The sequence below is a fragment of the Diadema setosum genome, chromosome 18 (assembly GCF_964275005.1).
Source record: "Diadema setosum chromosome 18, eeDiaSeto1, whole genome shotgun sequence".
Taxonomy (NCBI): domain Eukaryota; kingdom Metazoa; phylum Echinodermata; class Echinoidea; order Diadematoida; family Diadematidae; genus Diadema; species Diadema setosum.
The window spans coordinates 36,907,930-36,930,111 of NC_092702.1; the positions used below are offsets into that span (position 1 = coordinate 36,907,930).

Sequence of the window (22,182 nt, forward strand, 5' to 3'; positions counted from 1 at the left end):
TCACACAGGAAGCAACTCTTGAGTGTGTCATTGTGTGAGAAAGAGTTTAAGATCTAGACTGTTAGCCATTGATCAACAGAAAAAAGCAAAGTGGACTATGTGCTTTCATAACTATTTTCTATATTTGTATGTAGGGAAAACAGAAAGACCAACAAATGTTTGTGAGTCGCAATGTTATCCTGTCTTTCATGAGTTTTTATGCCTCCGCCACGAAGTGGTGCCGGAGGCATTGTGTTTTCGGGTTGTCCGTCCGTCCGTCCGTCCTTCCGTCCGTCCGTAATGAATTTTGTGGACAGGGTAACTACCAAAACCTTTTGAGGTATCCTAATGAAACTTGGCATGTATGTGTATTAGGGGGTGAAGTTGTGCCTATCAACTTTTGGGTGCACATGCTCAAGGTCAAAGGTCAAAAGGTCAAGGTCAAATGCTTAAAATTTTACTATTTCCCCCATATCTATGCCATGCCTGAAGATATTTTCTTGAAACTTAGTGTATACATGTATTACTCAATCAAGATTCTCTAGTGAAAGTTTGGGATCATGCGGTCAAAGGTCAAAGGTCAAAAGGTCAAGTAAAAATGTGAAATTTAACTTTTTTCTCCGTATCTTGGAAATAGTTCAAGGTATCTTCATGGAACATAGTATATATGCATGTACTGACTGGCAGTGATTAGCTAGGGAATTTGGGGTTCATGGGGTCAAAGGTCAGGGGTCAAAGGTCAAGGGCAACACTTCAAAATTTTACTATTTCCCTCATATTTGTGCAATGCCAGCAGGATTTTTTTTTTAAACTTGGTGTATGCATTTTTAACCTTATAGTGATTCTCTAGAGAGTTTTGTTTTTATTATTTTTTTTTTTTGCCAAAAAGGTCAAAAGGTCAAAGATCAAGTGAAAGTGCTGAACTTACTTCTTCTTCCATATCTCGGAAGTGGCTCAAGTTATCATGAAACTAAGTACATATTTATGCATGTTCTGCCTGACAGTAATTCTCTTATGAGTTTTAGGGTCAATGGCCAGATGAAAATGGTAACAATTTACTATTCAATACAGAAATTGCATTTTTTTCTCCATACCTTGAAACTTACTCAAGGCATAAACTTATGAAAGGGTCAAAGTCAAGTTAAAGTCCTTCAATCCCCAAATACGTGCTCTCCTATTCGTCCAATTAAACCTATGTCAAGGAAGGTGAACATTCAACACTTTTGTGACAAACATGTCATTTTGATATTTTGCCAGTTTTGTGAAATGTAATCACACATTGTCCACACGTACTATAGACCTATTAGGAGAATCATGCATTATGGCGGAGGCATACCAGTCGCCATAGCGACATTTCTAGTTCTACATAAGATTGTTTGCCTTTGATGATGAAGTGTTTCATGCTCCTATTGCTAGGAATACTTTGTAGCTAAACACACAGGAAGTCTAAAATGATAGAAATATGACTAAATCTAACCAACAAACAAAGAGGAGAAGAATCAAAATCCTGTAAGTCTCTAGTTATCCAATGATATTTATCTATTTATTTGGTTTTGTATGTATGTATTTGTGTGTGTGTGTTTGGGTATGGGTATGTATGTGTGTGGCTATGCACAATATGCAGTTAGAAGTGAGCAAACTGTTTTGTACAAACATTGCATTTATGAGTGATTTATTAAGAATGTGCAAAAGATGATCTGTGTATGTGTATCTATGTGCATATATCTATAAATATCTGTCATAATATGTGCTGTTGAAGAAGAAAATGTATTTAATTTTAAAAATTTTCTGACTGTCTTTCAATATGATTACAAACAAGAGTCACAGGGCTTTAAGCTTGGAGATTTGTGTGTATTCATGGAAAACATTCCAGCTTCTTCAAGTGCCAAGATATTTCTTGTAGTATGTTTATCTTGTTTCACATCTAGCAGTCGACAGTTTAATCTCAATATGTAAAATAACTATGCTTGATGACAGAAAGTAAATAGCAATTGATTCAGTCAGTTACTTCATCAATCAATAATAATATGTGCAAAAGAAAGGCGAAATTACTACGTAACATTGAGGGAAAATGCGGCTGTTTTCAAACAAATAATTTAAAGAAATGTGACTGAATCAGATGAGTTTGTGGCACAATCGTGTTCTTAGATGTGATGAAAAGAACAATATATGCAGCAAGCATACAACTGCTGAAACAATGTTTGGATAGAACAGAACTCCATGTTTTACTTATTTTTTTTATTTTTTTTTTGTGCTGTCATTTCTGACAGGGCATTATGTCATGGCAGTATGCTCCTTTGAACGATAGTTACAATGTATCAATTATTTGAAATCTGTCGATATATACCCAGAATATATTTATCATGTAGTATTTATTCCTATATGCAATTTTTGAAACTATATTTATACTTGAAAGATGGTATCTTTAGATGCTAATGGCACTGTGTGTTTTAAGTGACTGAAAGGCTGTATTTCTTGAAATTATAAAAGATTTTGTTAACTCTACAAGCCGTATACATTCCATCTTGAATAAGAATGAGTAGAATATTTCACATATTACTACAGAGTTTTTCTATTCTAAATTATTTCTGTGGATATCTGTGTCTTTTCTATTTGTTTTGGTAATTTGCAAGTAGTGAACGTCAAATGCCTATAAACCCATTAGTTTCAGTAAATAAACAACAAACAAAGTTCTTTAAAGATTAGATTTTTTTTTTTTTTTAAATGATGGATATTCCAGGTTCTCTCTCTGTATGAATTATGTGAACCATCACACACTAAACAGAACAGTGAAATCTTGCAGGGGAGCACATCTGCTAACATCTTTTTACATGAATATAAAGAGTATGTTGGACTATCATCAAAAGTTTGATTTTTTTTTCTAATTTTGTTTTTGTTTTTGTTTTGTTTTTTATCAAGTGTTCTTAAGGCAATGAGTTATGGCCAAATTTGACTTTAAATGGTTTACCTACTGATCTTCACACCACCTGTGTTCTGTTTCTGTTAAGGATTCTGAAATTAGTTAATGATTTGTAATATGTTTGATGATATGTAACTATTGAAAAAATGTCTTTCCTCTGTGCAAAGGTATCACAAGTAATGTCCTACTTTACTTTCATATTTTAGAATTGGTGAAAGGTGTTTTATTCATCTTTGCAGTCAGGTAATTCATATATTAGTAGGGATGCTCGTAATCTTTCATGAAAAATCACTTTTGCATTTCTTTTTTTCATCCCTACAGTGTCGACATACATCTTCAGATATTGTTGGTACAGGAATGGTTCCTGTTTATATGGAATGAGATTTTTAAACACATACACACAAAAAAAAAGGCTTCAGAAGAGGGGTTATATGAAATATTAATGTTTGTTTAACTCCATTATGATATTTTGCTGCGTTCACGATTTACCTTCTGCTTGAGTGGGAGGAGTATAAATTTGTGGGAAATGTCAGTATTACATATTATATGTTGGGACTCTGAAATTAGAGGCATTTTCAACACATTCCAATAAGCAAGTTAGTTTCAGCTGCTTTCAAAAAAGCTTTAAGTTGCCTGAAGAGATAAATATTCTAGTAAAGTGTCTGTAATTCCAGTCATCGTATAAGTTTTATATCATGGGGGTTGCTTCATAAAGCTGCTCGTAAAGTTACAAACGATTAAGAACTACTGGTGATCAGTTCTTGTGCTGAATTATGGAAATTCTGATAAGTATCGCAAATCGGAACTGATCACCAGTCATTCTTCAGTCGTTCATAACTTTACGATTAGCTCTATGAAACAAGACCCTGGTATCAGTTCAATGCATGCAGGCAGCATCTTCAGATAGTCAACCTAAGCCTCCTGCCACCGCCATCTGTAATTGCCATTGGTATTGTATACAAGCAGCTTGCCCATGGCAACAAATTAGTTAATGCATACAAGTGTTAATTTTGACAGGATATATTTCCTGTTTGTTAGATGAAAATGTTCACCTGCCATCCATAATGTATACATTCTAGATCTAGTGGAAAATTGAGCAAAGAAAATGGGATTCCATTCTAGATCTATGTACGTGTTTGTTTCCCATGCTCCTTCTTCAGTTTGAAATTTGTGGTGTTCCATTCAGCTGCCACCAATTTATGTGTGAATTGTTGATTTATTGTGTGAATCTTTAAGTTGTATTTTTTCAATTTGTAGAGTATGCACTTTTGTGGAATTTCACATCATTATGTTTGTGTGATTGGCTGCCATTTGGAAATCTGTCCCCAGTGTTTGCAGTGTGCACTTTTGTCAATTCTTTTGCCAATTAATGCAACATTTCCTTGTTCTTTTTTACAGTTTTTGTTCCGCTACACTAACAAGTGTGTGTGAGTGATAGCTGATAGTTAATCTTCATTGTTTTGACCAGATGGAAAAAAAAAAAAAAGAATTTATGTTTTGTGATCTGTGTATAAAATTGCTCAATTGTTTGAAGTGCTACTTTTAAGAATTAACACACATTTTCAGTTATGTACAACACTGTTTTGAAAATACATGTATTCTTTTGACACATATGTCCATTATGTAGAGCGCCACTGTTGTACCAGATGCAGTAAATGTGTAAAGTTTTGATAGTACAAAATATTAGTGTTCAGCCATGACTCTCACTCTCTCCTGAAAAAAAAAAAGTAAAAAAGAATTTCGTAGTAAGCCACAGCTGCCAGATTTACAGTCACTTTGACTGAAACCTAAATTAATTACATGCATAAACTCTACTACATGTAGTATCCTATTTGGAAGAAATCCTGCCAGCAAAGTATATAATGCTGTTAGTGGGAAGGTTAGTCACAGAGGAACCTACAGAATAATTTACTGGTGTAGAATCTAGATGAGACTTTTCATTTCTATGCAACATCCGTAACAAAGGTTACCCCCCCCCCCCCCCAAAAAAAAAAAAAAAAAAAAAAAAGTGGACTAAAGTTAGATCGATGAATGACCAAATCGTGCAAATGTGTTGTGGTCTTTTTACTAGAATAATGCTGTGTTCAGATTATAACAGGCAACACTACAGGTGCATATTACATGTTGTATCTTCTGTTACATATTATATTAAGAATAGGATTACGTTTTAAAATTATTTCACATTCAACACAACATCCCCTGATACTGGAAAAGCATGATCTATGGCGTACTTCCTCTAGCTAAGGTGCACAATAAAGCCTGTGGAATGGCTTCCTAAAACAACGATTCTTGAGATTATTATCACGATTAGACAGTGTGGTTTATAAAATGTTGAATGATATTTGTCTTCCATGAGCAACACTCGACAAGATATGATTTCATATGTCTGTCAAAATTGCGTGAAGTGATATTGATGATTTATTTTGTTTTATCTATTTTTTTTTTTTTGCATTTTCGAGTGAAACATCAGGTGATGGTGCAATAAATGTGTCTTTTGAAAACACTTATGTTTCTCGTCTCCTATGGATGTGGTATTATTCTTACTATAATTGTCATTATTGAGTGTTTGCATGTGGCAACAAACACAATGTACTTGCACGAGGTGTGTGATAAGCACGAGGTGATATACATATATATATATATATATGTATATATATATATATATATATATATATATATATATATATATATATATATATATATATGAAATACCAAAACATTGGCCAAAATAAACGGCGACACCCCGTCAGGAGTTAGCAAAAAAAAAAAAAACAAACCTGAAATTGAAAAACAGGTTAGACCCAAAACATATATATATATATACAGTATATATATATATATATATATATATATATATATATATATATATATATATATATATATATATATACTGGGTATATATATATAATATACACATACATATATATATATATATATATATATATATAGATATAGGCCTATATATGCATATATACGTATGTACATTGCTTACAGATGTTGATACATTTAAACAGTGTATTTCATTTGCTGCAAGGTAATTCTCACTCACTTTTCAGAGCACGTCGAACCTAACCCTACAAGTATTGGTCATATACAGCCTGTACTTCGTAGTGTAGCACAAATGAAGACTGAAAGAGAATCCGAAAGGTGTAATAATAATACATGTAGTATATAATTATTTGTTCTACTGTTATAATGTAGCATAAGCATAACAACATGTTTGGTTTTAGACACACTTTTGAAATCACTATACTTGTTTTCAAGTTTATTTTACTATTCTGAAAAAAAAAAAGTTGATTACACAAATACTCAAAATTTCAGTGAAATATAACTACACATCTAACCAAGGGATTGAAAAGACTTACTATGTATGTCAACAACATTTGCTTTGCTCCGTAATGCCCTAACCATATTCACCGCACATTCCAGTAAAGCGATGAGCAATATGTCACGGAAGAACTTACAAATAAAGAAGAATATGTTATTGAAATCAGTCTATAATTTTTCAGGGTTGCAGGTATTCCACTCACTGTAACACCATCAAAGTTTCAGCAGGCAATAACCAATACTTTTCAGTTTGTTTTAACGTTATATCAACATTAATGAAGCTTCTAGAAATTAACATTACATTAACATTAATGAAGCTTCTAGAAACAGACGTTAAGGAGGACATCAATATGCATCACTCTGAGGTCCATGCTCTGATAAAGCTGCAAATTCTTCAATCCGTGTGTATATTGAATCCTCATGCTTTAGTGTAGGATCAGTTGACAAAGAAAACCCCATAGCATTGTACACATAGTTCAAAGTGGGGTCTTGATTCCACTATACCGACACCCACGAGTTATACAGCCCACGAGCTCGCCATTGAAAACAGGTCCATGAGTCATACAGCTCACGAGTCATACAGCCCATGAGTTCGACACTAGATAAAAACAGCCCACGAGTTCGACAGATATAACACGGGGCTTAATGTGTCGGTCTCGTGGGCTTTGTTAGCTTAGTGTCGAACTAATGGGCTGTAATGACTTGTGAGTTGTATGACTAGTGGGCTGTATAACTCGTGGGTGTTGGTCTCGTGACGTGCACCCATTCAAAGTCCCTGTGGATGGCACAGAAAGGGCTAATGAAGTATAACATTCATGGCAGTCTCGTAGCTGAAAGACCATCTTACAAAGCACTTGCCAAGAGGAGAAACATTTTCTGTATCAGCAGCATGTTTTGCCAAGAACCATTCCAAGTTATTAAACTTTGTCGCCAGTCTATCATGAACTTCTGCGTCTTTATCGGTTTCGGAAATATTATGGCATACTAACCCCTCATTCGAAAAGAAAACGTGACATTTTCATGACATTTGGCTCCACATTATGTTATTGAAATCAGCATTAAAAAAGCCTCCTAGTTTGCAAAGTAGAATAATGCAATAATCGTCTCAGAACACATGCTGCCTTTACGTATTCATCATGTGAGAATACTTATCCTAGAAGTTTGTTAAATGTTCGCCTTAGTTTCGCGTGAAAACTTCCGAGCCAGCTGACAATCTGCATTTCTTCTGCAACCTAAAATTACTGTGTGTAGTATTTTCATCTGAATCTTTAATACAGAGGATCAGGAGATGTTCTACAAGTAACTACCGCTCGACAACTAAAAGTACATCCACCAGTAGGCAAGCGCCTCATTTAAAAGACAGTATTTTTTGCAAAAAGTGCCATGACATCTGTGGGCAGTTAGTCGTAATGTTTATACAACTGTTCATGAAATATTTCTTAACTAAATATATTCATAATAGTCACATCCTCACCCGCGGCTTACATCACCTCGTATAGCAATAAGCAGAAATGGATGATGTCGAAACATTTCAGAACACGTCGCTACGTATTTTGAATTAGAAGACGGTTCCATCAGACGCCATTTTACCACTGCTCTCGGGGAGCGGTTTTCCGTGTACAGTATTATCATGATTATATTTATCTGTTAGGAATCGCCGTTTCGTGGAAGCAACTGGTTATCAAGTCGATAAATAGTATTTTCTTTTCAAAATGATACAACTGGAAGATGTCACAAGACAAGGCCCCATCCAGATCAAATAACCAGGTTCGGTCTTGTCCTGCACTCTCATAAATAATCAGAAGTAATGCAAGATGATTAAGATAGAACATAATTATACGAAGAAGAAGACTTAGTGTTCTCACAATTTTTTATAAAGGACGCAAAAACGAATTCGTTATCTTGTCGTTGGTAGGCAGGTTTATAGACAATCTGCACACTGTCTCCAAGGTTCGGAAATCGTTTGAGAGACTATAAAAATGATAATACCGCGTCTCAGCAAGTAGGTATATTCTATATCACTTTCTTTCACCAAAGAATAAATAGATAAATTCCTGAAAAGGACCCAAAAAATGTTTACAGGATGATTTCAAGCACTAAGTCTTTAACGTTCCTATCAACAGTGACATATCTATGGTTACCAGTGTCTGGAAATTGCTCATCAAGAAAAAGATTTGCTTCACGAATAGGAGAAGAACGTCTCTTTACGTCATTGATCCTATGCAGAACATACACAAACATGTTTTGAACAACCGACAAGACAAAAAACAAGAAACAAATTAAATTAACTCAGAAATGATCACTAGTGAATATTTTAATTGTTCAAAACCGATCGCTTCTGACTATTGAGCTGACACCGTGCATGGCTTCGTTGTGTCTCTGGAAGACGTTTCCATTGGGAGGTTGAAGAACGTGACTGACTAGCTTTTGGACGTCGAAAGAGACGCCGGCAGGTTTGGGCATGGAGTCAGCTTTAACCTGGTAAGGCTGGTAGCTAGTGGTGAGTGGGATAAACTGGAAGACGGAGGAGCTAGCTGGCACTGAGTCGGCTTGTTGAGTGAATGTATGGCTGTAGCTCTGTGCGCAGACGACTGCTACACGCTGTGTTGAGTTTGCTCTGTTGGTAGTAAGGAATGACAACATTGTGGATTAATGGTTACAATACTTTCACTAAATTAAGGTCATATCAATTAGAAAGCAAGGAAATGTTTTGTCCTAAACTGTGCTAAGATAGTTTTCTTATGTTTCTGCCAATTCGTTGATAAGTAGTGCTCCTGTTCTGGTTGTCTAGAAGCACAACAATTCTGTGTATTTTCATATTTTTATCTTCTGTTAGTCTAACCGATTGCGTCAGAGAAAGGGGGAATAGAAAGAGAGCGAGGGGAGAGAGAATCTTGTAAAAGAGAAGGTGAAAGAGGGAGAGGAAGAAAGAAAAAGATGAGCTTATACTAGACAGGATTAATCATGTTACGTAACAAGCCTCTCCGCAATAGGTTTCAAACTGAGGTCATTGGCCGACCATTTGAACGAATTAGGAGTCGTCTTATGGCAAACCATATAATTCTGAACAAAGGATTAACCCATCATTTATAATCACACCATCCCTCCAAAATATAAGACCATTTGCTTCCAATGATACCTGTAACAGTGGTTTATTCTTCAGCTCTGTACTCAAATGTAGAAGAGAAAGGTATTTAAAAAGAACTAGGTATTGTTGGAAGTGAAGGAAATGGGTCTGCTTTAGACCGGTAGTGATTGCAGAATAAATTCAATCAAGTAAAAAAGATAATAAGTAAGCAATTTGTAATGTGTGTGGCATCTATTGCCCCTTAGAAACCTTTATATGATTTTAATTTTTTTTCGGTTCAATAAATCTCTAATTGGTCTTATGAAATCAATTTCAATAAGTTTTTCAATGATTTCTTTGCATGCATGTCTCGTCATATTCAAAAACTTTGCTTTACAAAACGTGAATTGCATGATGATTTAGCTCACTGGTAACTGCAAGCTTTCCAAAACTGTCACTTCCATTAGCATACTACAATGAGATAATTATCACAACCACATGAATATGAAATCAAAGGTTCCAGAGTCTGCAAGCTTTCCAGATCACTTACATTGTTAATCCATTAACTGCTGACGGCGTTAATTCAGCATTTCTGTGTGAGTGTCACTCATTTTTTAACATTATTTTTCATATTTCATGTTTTCAGTGTTTATCCGTTTACCATTACGAAAAGAATAAATTGAACACTCTAAATGAAAGCATTCTATTTTGATGGAATTCAAATATTATGCAAATTTTTCGTGCCAAATGTGAATTTCGTTTTGAAAAAGAAAATATCATAACTAAAGAAAGATATATATGAATGATAATATTTCTTATACCGCACCATTTGGGTTTTCCAATTTTTTCATCTAATTTTGTAGATAAGTATTTCAGAAAGTAAACAAAGATATTTCCAGGCATAGATCTCTTTTCATTTCCAAGATATTTGCATAATTACAAAGCATACAAACAATGAGCGTGTAGTCCCACATGTTGATTTTTCTGGTGTCTATCCGGGATTGCCCTGAGGAAATGAGAACCCAGCGACCTGTTCATGACCTTATCTCATTACAGAACAAACTTTTCCATTATTGCTGCACTGGTAGAGAAAACGACTGAACTTTTCAGTGTTTGATGAGTTCTATATACTTCTGTGAACTCTACACAATACTTCGGAAACTAACCAAATATTGATTTTCGTCACCCTGTGCCAAATGTTAAGGTTGACAAATTGTCGCCACCAACAATAATATGTGAGTTGCGTCTTGCATTGTTAATGGCAATCTTCATACGGCTTGAAATATAGAATATCATCGCATTATGTGCTCATGTGTATAATCGTGTTATATTTGGTTCACAAGGCGAGCTGTCTGCTACAGACGCATTATTTACATTTCTTATACATAGAACTACATCGTTCGAAAGCTCGAAGTGCAAAGTACATCGTGGATATCATATAACAAGTAAACAATGGCAACACGTATAAAGGTATTTCCCCAGACAATGCCTGTAAAAAACACACTAATACGAGTACGCTGCAGTAATCCAAGGATGATTATAACGGAGAGCAGATGAATGCAATTCGACCACAAACCTAATCTAAATAGTATAGATTCTGATGTACCGTCACAGTACTAATCTCGTCATCTTATTCAAATTATCTGTTGTTGAGGAAAGAAAGACATTTTGTCTTTAAAATGAACATTGCAAATATGATTGTAATTGTGATATTACGCATGACTTCACTGATAACATGATTAACTCACATCGTATTCAATGTATTTCACCTACAAGTCGAGGTCGTGGTCTCAGTACGAAGGAAATGTAACGATCACCGATAAGTATTAAAACATTGTGTGTGTGTGTGTGTGTGTGTGTGTGTGTAAGTAAAGACATAGGTGTATGTTTATTAACAAAATTGCATGTGTACAAGCCTAAGTTTACACACGGAGAGAAAAACCCATGTATAGAAGCCCAGTGCGTGGCATTTTCAATGTTCCGGTGAAGATCCTTCAATAATACTAAAAGTAAAGTTAGCGAGGGAGATGTAAGCTCACTTCGGGACAGGATTTGAATCTTAGAACGATCTGCCGTCAGATCCTTTTATATGCCTGTTTGGAGTACTGAAGCATTTGGAATAGAACATAATGGATCGACTGTTTGCGATTCCACTCAATGTCGAGCCTCCTTTGCTTTTGCCGGTCATTGTGTGGTATTTAGGTCCAAGCTTAAAACGGTCTCCTCTATATCCTAGAGTAAACTCAGAAAGTTTGTGTGTGTGTGTGTGTGTGTGTGTGTGCGTGTGTGAATGTGCGTGGTGACGAGCATGGTTATGTGCGTGTGCGTTCCAGACTATAGAGCGAGCGCCTTTTCGACTTCAAAATATAGGACATTTCAAATTCTTAGAAAAGTGTGACAATGGTATGGCGTCCAGCGGGAGGGCGGGGTAGGCACTCACAAGAAAACCTAAACAAAGTAAAAATATGTGAGTTTATGTAGAAATAATAGAAGAGCACATCAGTGAAGCTTGGGGAAAATCGGACAATTTGTTCAAAAATTATGATTTGTTTCGGTACCATGGTCGCAGCAGGGAGGTGGGAAGAGTCTCTTTCCACCTCCCTGGTCGCAGAATAGGACGACACCAATAATCTGTGACGTTACAGTATGTAAGATAACTATACAAATAAAATACAAAAATAATTCCTCAAATGTCAATTTCTCTCTGAAAAGTGCACATTTCTTCCACCTGTTATTGACATTAGATTTTATCTAGGGTACCAGTAATACCACTCCCCCTGCATTTCAAATGAGGCAAGCCAAGTGCTCTTTCATTATGTCAGAAAAAAAAAATTAAACATTCGTAACTGTTGAACGATTGTCCAATTTTTCTTATACTTCGTTAATATATCTGGTTATCATCGTTGTTCACTCAATCCTCATGCCACTTTCATTCTCTTTCTAAGGTAAAAGCTGTGACAGTTGGTGGTGAAAGTGGTTTGATGCTGGTTATGGTGATTGTTTTTTGACTCGGCAAAGATACTGAGATGACACGTAGAGTGGTGGTGAGCTGCATGGGAGTGACATTCTTGTTTTGAATTATTATATATGTCTCTAGTTAAGAAGGCAGTAACTGTATCAAATTACCGTCTGTCGTCTAGCGTCAACTTGTCATGTAGGAATTCTGAAACGAAGCTCGTAAGGAATTCCATGAGGTATCTTTCTTAAGCTTACACTGAGGTACCTTCTCCCCACTCTCTAGAGAAGTAACAAGTTTTTGACAGTTTTCTGCATCTCACCTTCTCCTCAGCATGGCCAGTAATACCATCTTGAAGAAAGCGCCACCGAACTCCGTATCGCCAAGCGCTCCCGTGGGATTATGACCAAAGCCGTTGACGATGATGCACTGCAACCGTCCGACGTCGGCATCGCTCAGCTTCTGGAGGAAAAGATCAAGCATGTCGTCGAAGACAGCTTGTGAGTCGACGAGCCGAACGATTCGGAAGTCGAAACCAGAGAAGGACGGAGACACATTAAGGTTCTCGTACACCTTTTGCCGCGTGTCTTGGACGCTCGACTTTACAAAGACATACAACACGAGGGGCATTGAAGACGAACCCATGATTCTTTAGGCCGTTTGTTTGTCTTTTGATATAATAAGGAGATGACCAGAATGTTGTGATAACGGCGTCCTTCCGTTTTGCCGCACTGTAAACACAGAGACTTTTGGAACTGTATACCGCACAATGTGTCTGTCTGGTAGGTGTACTGCAAGCAGACACAGCTAAATATGACAACTCTTGGGTGAGAAAAGGAGAAATCACTTAATGCCGTGCTGCATGATGTCCGCTATTCACTCGGGAAGTTCGGCGAAAAGACGACTCAACCAAGCGTGTTATGTCCTTGCTATGAGAATCCTAATACGAAGTCAGTCGTGATTACTGCAATAGAACGACCTCCCAGACTTTATACGAGTCCAAATCAACAGCGCAACCTATTTTGTGTAAACTGAGACTGTGTATACCTCCTCGTTTAGCTGAACACATGCAGTTATCATGAGAGTCTAAGATTTTATCTTTGACATCACTTCCAGTTTTGCTGGGCTCTAAGCGTGACGCCAGTCTCCTCTCGAGTTCAAAGTGTGGAGTGTACTGCTGTTCGACTGTCTTTCGTCACTGTTGACTCTGCTCAGGGAACCAGCGCTTGAGTAACGACGTTAATCCAAACACGTGGTGGCTGCCGACATGCCGTCGTATATAGGTACATTTGTTTCAGATCGCAACCTGGGTAGAGAAACATGTATGGAAAAGAGACGATATTAATATGTTCCAATGGATTCCATGGACATATGCTCCGAGACAATTGCTCCCATGAAATATCTGCACGCTAAGCCAAACATAAATTCTAACCCTGATCCTAATCCTCACACCAAACTAACCTAAAACCCTTTCACAACCCTAGCCCTAACCCTATCCCTTGGAGGAAATGCAATCGGAGCAATTGTCGCCGCAGCAAAATGTCGTGTCACCGTTCTCATGGTAGGTATGACAAAATCCTTAAATGCCATTCTACATGCAGCGCCGTTAGAGAAATATCAATACCGTACATACTTCCAAGATGATGGGCATGACTAAAGATACAGCTCTACCTTGCAAGCAATGATAATCTCTTTTAAAGCATTACTTTGATTACTTTTCTTGAGTTTTTTTTTTATATTTTTTTTTTAGAGTAACAGTAATATGCAGCCATCCAAGGCTGTCTGTTTTAATGCTTTTAATTTTGGCTGAACACTGAAAGGGTAATGTAGATGGGAAAAGGCACCTTATGGTCTTTCAGTGATCATTGTCTCCTCTATACGCTGTAGTCTTTCCAGTAAAATAACCGCAATACTTGTATCACCTTTTAAACGGTATTACCCGACCTATTTCACTGTCTGGTGGTAATCACTGTTGGCAGCTATAGGTTCACCAACCCTGTGTAATCAAGGAGTTACCATACGGGTATGATAACTCTCTGGTTCAATCACACAGCGCGGCACAGGGAGCGTAGCAAAACAGTGTTATGTTTCAAAAGAAGATGCTATTATAGGGTCACGTTTGTGTCTTTGACCAATACTTCAGGCTAGATTAATGTAAAAGTATCTGAACCATGGTAGTTTGTTGTTGTTGTTGTTGTTGTTGTTGTTGTTCTCATTGAGCGAAATATTGAGCGAAGAGAGGAAAAAAGATGAAGGAGGAAAAAGTAAATAATAAAAAGAAGGAACTATCTAATTTTGATTGGTGATCACCTTGAACTGAATGTAGGTAACTGCTTCCTTTTAACACACAACCCACTCTTGACGTGTAGGGGAGGGCCGCTTTTACAAAGGAGTGCATACCATTATCAAAACTTCAACACCTTAAGACAAACGTCTCGGTGTTTTGAAGATCCCAAAGCCTCAAACTGTGCATCAAGTGGAACGGTAGCATTTTTGTTTTATGTCTCAACAGCAAAGTTTAACTTCCGGCACATTCATTCCGGCATGTTTGATTTTGGGGAGCATACCCAACTCATTTTTACGGGCCAGTTATTTCACGGCATTCACAGAAGGTGGGGGGTTATAGGCAAATAGACAGCATTAACAATGGACACGCTTCATCTGTAAAGACGACAATGCATCGACATGGTTTCGGCTGACACGATGTACATGTACTGCTTCTGGTGTCGAGATTATCGGCATTATTTTCGAGTTCCACTTGTGTGATAGCCTTGGTAAACAAAACGTGTGTTAGTGTGTCAATAGAATTAAACGGGAATCGTTCCGGTTTTCATGCTTAGTTGGTATAAATGAAACTCACATAGAGCAGGTCTAGTTCCCAACCAGTTTGAAATTACGAATGCAGAGAAAATGTCCGGGCTGTCGGATTAAAAATTTCTTTTTCTTTGAATGTACCCATTGAACGGAATAGGAACAAGCAAATAGAAGACGACCTGATCATGTTCTTCACAAATCAGAGTGTTTTCCGTACAGGCATGTGTATTTGCTTTGAGAATGTTTGACATTACGACATATCATTAAATTAGTCAGTTTCAAGTAACTAGTATAATCAACATGATGTGTAGAACAGAGTATAAGTATCAAGCATCGCGTGGGTAAGAATGGCACATTGAATGATTACCTCTACTTAATATTAATTGACTCCCTTTTTTCAGACAGTAAAATAGATCTATTCTATTGCCTATCAGTAACCTTATGTCTCATTCGCTGTCGCACTCCCGTGTTCAATCAAATCCTTTACTTTGCTATCAAATGACTGAAGCCTGTACGTTGAATGATGAATGAAATATGATGTTATTTGAATGCATATGAAACTTAAAACATTGATGATAGTCATTGAAATGACGCTGATAATTGTTACAAAGTGATTGGGAAGAAGTTATTAGTATCATTATGATATTTGGTAATAAGAACAGAAATGTTCAATGGAATATCTAACTAAATTGTTTCCTTCGTGAATATCGGTGGATACCCTATAACATACCCTATATAAAGGTGGAATAGATGAGGAAAATAAAACTTAAAATTTCAGCGTCACTCCCTTAAAACGTCATTATAATCCTTTATGTTTTTATAGCGTAATCAATCTTAGAATTGAACGTTTTCCTCTTGTGATGTCATCGAGACCCAAGTTCACTCCATGGTAGTGAAATGATGTGTAAGGACCCTAATAATGTGAACCTCATGTCGTATTGACTGTAATTTCACACATGCTTCTTTGTTATACCAGTGTCATCTTAAGGTGAAAATTGATTGGAAGAAACATGACTCGCAAAAAAGAACAAGTTTTGGTTTCTTCAACAAACGTTGTGCTATATGTCCATTTCTCACGTGATAATGATCTATAGTCGACATTATACTCGTAACGCGTTACACTATTGAACATACCCCTGACGACATGGACGAGTATTTTATGGTAAAAGATGTTATGAGAGTTGCCTCTTTTTTCCATTGACACAAACACAATCACACGACCAAATGCCCCGCAAGGAAGTGTATTGTTGAATCTGTGCTAATCCTCAACTGAATGGCATTAACGAAGGCATAACTTGCAAAGCAATACCTCACGTCAGAAAAGCCGTACTGCAGAGTTAAAAGGGGACGGCTTGTCACGAGCATGGAGCAGGAAATACATCTATACAGCTTTCTTCAAACCCTGCAATGGGTTTTGTGCATTGTAGTTCGTCATTAAAATTGATACAAATGATAATTATATAATCATCGCACAAGTTCAGAAGGAGATACAATAATGGTTTAAAGAGTATGCTTTGTGCAAACTGTCTCAGGGAACGCACATACACACAAAATTAAACAGACAGATAAATTAATAATAAAACATACATATACGAACAGTTAAGCAACGGCTATAAATTATATCAGAAATGGTAGAATCCCTTTAAACAACGTTTATTCAAATACCTTTCCTCAAGCGAAGCCTTACGGGAATAAAGCCGCTTTGACCTCTACAAATACTGCCTTTGTACTGAACAAACACAAGCGTACTTTGGTTTGTAGCCTAGCTTAATTCTTCCGAACACCGAGTTAGGAATTATCACGCATGACGGTAAAGAACACTGCTGTCAAATCATTCGCTATGCATACCAGCACAAAATGTTGATCAGCCAGGAGCTGTATGTCAACGGCGTCGAAGGCATGGAATTAAAGTGTATACATTTCACTATAAATCATTATTATTTTAATTTGAAAATAGCGGCTGCATCCTGCGCTTTGCGTCATAACTCTTCAGTACACGACAGATAATGATGTTTGCAAGGGATATTTATGTTAACAGTCTAATTGACTAAAATCATAGCTAATGTGACTCTCCTCACAACGGGGTGTGAGAACGAAATATAAGAGAGAAACATTCTTTTTTTGTAACATGACTAAGGATTCAACTTTTGCTCGTAAAAGCTCTTTCATCATACGTTAGTGAAGAAAATACCATTTAACACTGCAAGCGGACATAGGTCTCTCACAACCCGTATTCAAATCAGATTACGAGTAACATAGTGACATATGTCTTTTAAAAGTACAGCCTACCTCACATAAATGGTGCGTACTCCTTAATAGCTTCATGATTGCTGTAAAAGAGGATGTCCCAGCACACGTTCCTACAACCGTTTCAGCACAAAGTTCGATCCAGTATCACAGGGAGTGCGCACGCTGGTTATGTTGGGTACAGGCCGCACCCACATTTCAGACGTGTGAACTTCTGTTACCGTCGAAACTCACTCACTACAACTGTAAACCTGAGTTTTCGCATTATGTTTGGTGCCTCAATACGCACAGCTATACAAAGAATGACACGGCGACCGCAGTAGGACAAAAAAGACTCCTTCAGTGCAGACAAAAAATATTAATATAAATGACAAAAATACAGGGCAGAAAATGTGTGGTGGGAGAGAGAGAAAAAAAAATGAGAGAGGGAGAGAGATAATGATCAGGCTATAAGTGTGCAATTGAAAATCATACATGCATGAAAGCGTGTGGAATGTCACTGCACCTGAAAATATGCCAGTTGAGAGAAAGAGAAGGGCTGTGGAATTCATATGATTGTCTTCCAACTTATTTCATTGGCTGCATGAACAATGATTTTTGTTTGTTTTAATTTCGTTTGTCGTTGTTATCGGCCCTGAAAAGGAGATTAAAGGCGTTATTTTATAATTACTCTTCATGGATCATTTCCATCTAAATCGATGCTATTTTCCGAGCACATTGAATCTACCCTCTATCTTATGTCGTGTTGGTACCTACCAAAACGTGCACCTGTATCGTTTATCGGGCAATATCAATGAACACAAGATTAACTCTTCAACTTTTATTGGAAGACTCGGGGCTTCAATGGGCCCTACGTCGCTGCTATTTTATCACATAACTTTTTTTTTTAGTATATTATCATAGATTATGATACTTTTTTATCTGAAAACTCACTCTTTCATATTGGCTTTTCGTCTTCACACTGAGGTCGGATTCCACATCTAAAAAGTACGAACAAGAGGCATGATAGGAACTAGAGGCTACTCATGTTTTTATTTCGGTGGAAAACTTTGAAAGTTATGTAACATCGTGTGGCTCTTGCAGTTTGATAACCACGTCTACACACACACACATACACACACACACACACACACATACACACACACACACTCATGCTGACTTCATTATCGTCCAAAGTTTGTTAACCAATTTAAATAATTATCACGAACAGTCTCTGGCATTGTTTTAAAAGAGGCAGCCATAACTGGTAAAAGTCTCATACTGACCAAAGCAGTTCTATTCACCTGCCATTCATAATGTACATACGATAAGGTTGGTGAAAGATATCTTCAAATAATCTGTAAAAAGCTAATAAAGCTTTTCAATACGTATTCATTCTTTATGAATGAATTGCCTGCCTCAATCATGAGATATCGACTTATTAAGTTTTACTCGAATAAGCGAATGACTAAAATGCTAAATTTAAGAGTCTATGTGTGGGATGGTATCATATATATTTTTCTTTCTTTTTTTTTTTTGCCATTCGTGCAGTTGCTGTGAATGGTGTTGCTCTTTTGATGGTTGTTGTTGTCACCCTCGTAAATGAAAAGTTGATATCTTCCCAAAGCACTTCCCTTTTTGAGACCATTGTTGGCAGAGTGCTGGTATTTCCACAGCACAAATACAATGCCATGCCGAAAACTAGCACGAATGACTCCATTGTTTATTCTAGCTCGTCTTCACACAACGATATTATTACACACAACAATCATCAATCATCAAACAGAACTCGTTATAAAGGACATTCAGTCTCAGTGTAGTTTTTACTACTTGTTTGTTGTTGTTGTTGTTGTTGTTTTTTATTGTGCAACATCTTGATAAAAATCGAGCACTGAGGTTGGCCTAATTGCTCGACAAGACTCAATAATACTGTGCCACAGTCTGAATACATAATACATTCATCATTGCTCGACACCATTATTTGCTTCTTTTAAAAAGACACTCCATATTGCTCGAAAAGTAAGGTAATGTCAGGTATCTGCAGAAGTCCGATAACTTTTGTTCCAGTTAGAGGTCGAACTTTATCAATGCATGTGTACGTAGACAGGCACATTTACTACACCCCGTAAGTATTCCCGTCAGTCACTGCTTTATTCTTGTAGAGGTAAGCGGTGCGCCCATCAGCCGTTATGCCACATATTACTTTAGGGAGCTTCAGATTTTCGCGACGGGAACGTTCAGAGGGGAAAAACGGTTCTGAGCATGCACAAAATCGCTTATTAAATTCGCTCTATACCTTGCATCGTCTGAGTTTTCCCTATACGCGTTCTTGACTACTTTCACGTCCGCTCAATTCACGACGCAGAGAACTACTTGATGCACCGATCATTTATCATTTTTTACAGGTTGCGCCTCCGCGTATTAAATCTAAAGCAAATTTTTCAACACGACGCAGGGAGAGGGAAGAACGTCCAACCCATAACTCGTCGTCTCAAACGTCCGCGCCGCAAATCGAGAGCTCCATATTGGCTGGCAAAAGAGCATTGCTAATGCCCGGGTTAATGCAGCACTGGGTAATGATGAGACACTTACACGAGCAAGTTTGTAAAACACTCCGGGTAAGATTAGCTGGTAGAAGATGTATGTACACGTATTCGAAACTCGCTGTTGATTGGTCGACATCTGCTCTATGATACTGACGTCATAGCTGGAGAGACCCCACAGTTTGGTTTCCTGTATTGTCTATTACTCCCCTTGTTAAATAATATCATGAGAGAGCAAAGGAAACAATGCTGTATTCATTTAATATTACATTTATTTCATTCTTCTTCTTCTTCTTTGTTGCGTTTCACTTTGTTTCTTTGTATGATTTCTACTCAGTCTGGTTACACTATTTTTCCCTGTCCCTCTTTAATAGTTCATAAAGCATATTATGAGCGAAACCGAATTCTGGTTTACAGTCATTAAAGACTCAGGTGAGCTATATAACACATACAGAAAAGGACCGACTGAATTCAAAGTAGCTCTATATTCTTTGACTGTTCATCTCAATATCGGCAGTGGATATTAAGGCACACACATACAACACATTAACTTTCAATCTGTTCATGGCATAAGTTCAACTAGTACATCATTAAAAGATGAAATAACGAGACGGAAAGATAGTTTGGTGTCAGCACTCCAATGGCACTTTGAAAAAAAAAAAGATGTACACTCATACAATGTCAATCTGGATTTTGAGTACTGTAAGCCATCAACATGATAAAGGTAATGACGGAGGTAAGATGAATGTTTGATAGGAAATGGCAATCTAGGTAACATATTTCCTTTGTTGTAATTGATTATGATTGTGATTATGATTGTGATGCATTATGATTATTATGGTTATGATGCATTAAGATGTATTTTGACGATTATGATGTCCGAGAAAAGAATTATATTGGCCGTTTTCGCTTAGTCCTTATCACAATAACGTTATTCATTTACCTCCATAATGCTTGACGGAAATATTATGTTGTGGCAAGAATACTGCGCACAGAAAAAAGTTAACAGATATCAACTGATGATAATATTGTAACTTTGTGCAGTGACAACCGTCACAATCCACAGAAGAATTTCATTTCATTTTGCATCTTTCATTCTTAATCATTTTAGGATATCAATTAAATTTGAAATCTACTCGTATTTGCGAGAAAGATTAAAATTGATTATACTCACAATAATTCGCGGATGTTTACACTGTTATCTGATTCACACACAGATAAACACACACTTTCAGTCCATCATGGGAATAACTTAAGTACTAGTTACATATGTTCACTTTCCAGCATAAACACTGCTCATTTAACTTTCAGGTGTGAGTTTCTTCAGTTTGTCTCCCTCTACAAATTAAATTTGTTAAGATCGCAACTGCTGATTTGTAGATTAATTTACAGATCAGCGTTTGCGATCTTAACAAATTTAATTTGTAGAGGGAGACAAACTGAAGAAACTCGCACCTGAACCTTCACCCCTCTGAATAACATCCTTCTTTCATTTATCATTTAACTTTATTGAACACATGTTCAGTGACTACAAATATCCAATAATGAAGCACTGGACTGCAAAGTCCAACGTTTTGATGGCAAGATCATCCCTTGAATTATGCATATAGGAAACACGAAACGAAATGACGTCAACTCTGTATATAAAAATACTATATCTATTGTATTCAAACATTATAGACTCTCGGCATATCATTTGCAGTCATTTACAAACTCCGAATCTCCTGCTCTTATATAAACAAAAGAGATGTCTATTTCTCTTCAGCATACCTGCGCAAAACACACAAAATATTAAACGATTTTCTTTTCTCATTTCTATATAAAGTACTATGTTATATACAACATGTAAATTGTGAAGTAAGATTGAAACTTATAAATGAATGGTACTGTGATCTGGAAAGAATTCTGGCAGAATACACTAGTGTTTATAGAAGTACATTAAATGTTCACAATTTGATAGACGTATACAATAATGTATAACATATTGATTATAGATTGCACTCGCTGATAAAATGAGTAGTTACATCTATTCATGTAACATAAATCATAACGACATATGAATAGCCAATGATTTCAAAGACAAAATTAATATCATAAATACAAATCTAATCATGAACCTCCTGGTATTCAAATAAAAATGTTAGAAGCTAAAAATAGGAATCTCGTAAAAATCAGCTATTCATTATAATTTCAATTATTATTCTCTGATGGGGAATCTTGGGTGGAAAAAAGCTTGAGAAGTGCGTATTATAAGGAAAAGCTTTTAAGGTTGTTGTTTTTTTCCGCGTGAAATGCACCACTAGTTAGATTTGAAATAAAAGATGAGGAAAATCGTTGTTCAGGGCAGCAA

General features: G+C 36.6%; 1 protein-coding gene across 1 annotated transcript; it reads right to left on the reverse strand.

Moving 5' to 3' along the window:
- Positions 1–8,548: 8,548 nt before the first annotated feature.
- LOC140242141 (uncharacterized) lies at positions 8,549–13,118 on the reverse strand. Its single transcript, XM_072321905.1, has 2 exons — positions 12,572–13,118; positions 8,549–8,843 (listed from the first exon to the last, which is right to left on the reverse strand). The coding sequence occupies exons 1-2, from the start codon at positions 12,892–12,894 to the stop codon at positions 8,549–8,551; spliced, it is 618 nt and encodes a 205-aa protein (XP_072178006.1). The 5' UTR covers positions 12,895–13,118.
- Positions 13,119–22,182: the final 9,064 nt, after the last annotated feature.

Bases quoted from the DNA above. Each gene is read 5' to 3' on its own strand.
- LOC140242141 (XM_072321905.1), bottom strand. From the start codon at position 12,894: ATGGGTTCGTCTTCAATGCCCCTCGTGTTGTATGTCTTTGTAAAGTCG. The intron at 8,844-12,571 runs GTGAGATGCAGA...TACTACCAACAG, and splicing joins CTGGCCATGCTGAGGAGAAG to AGCAAACTCAACACAGCGTG.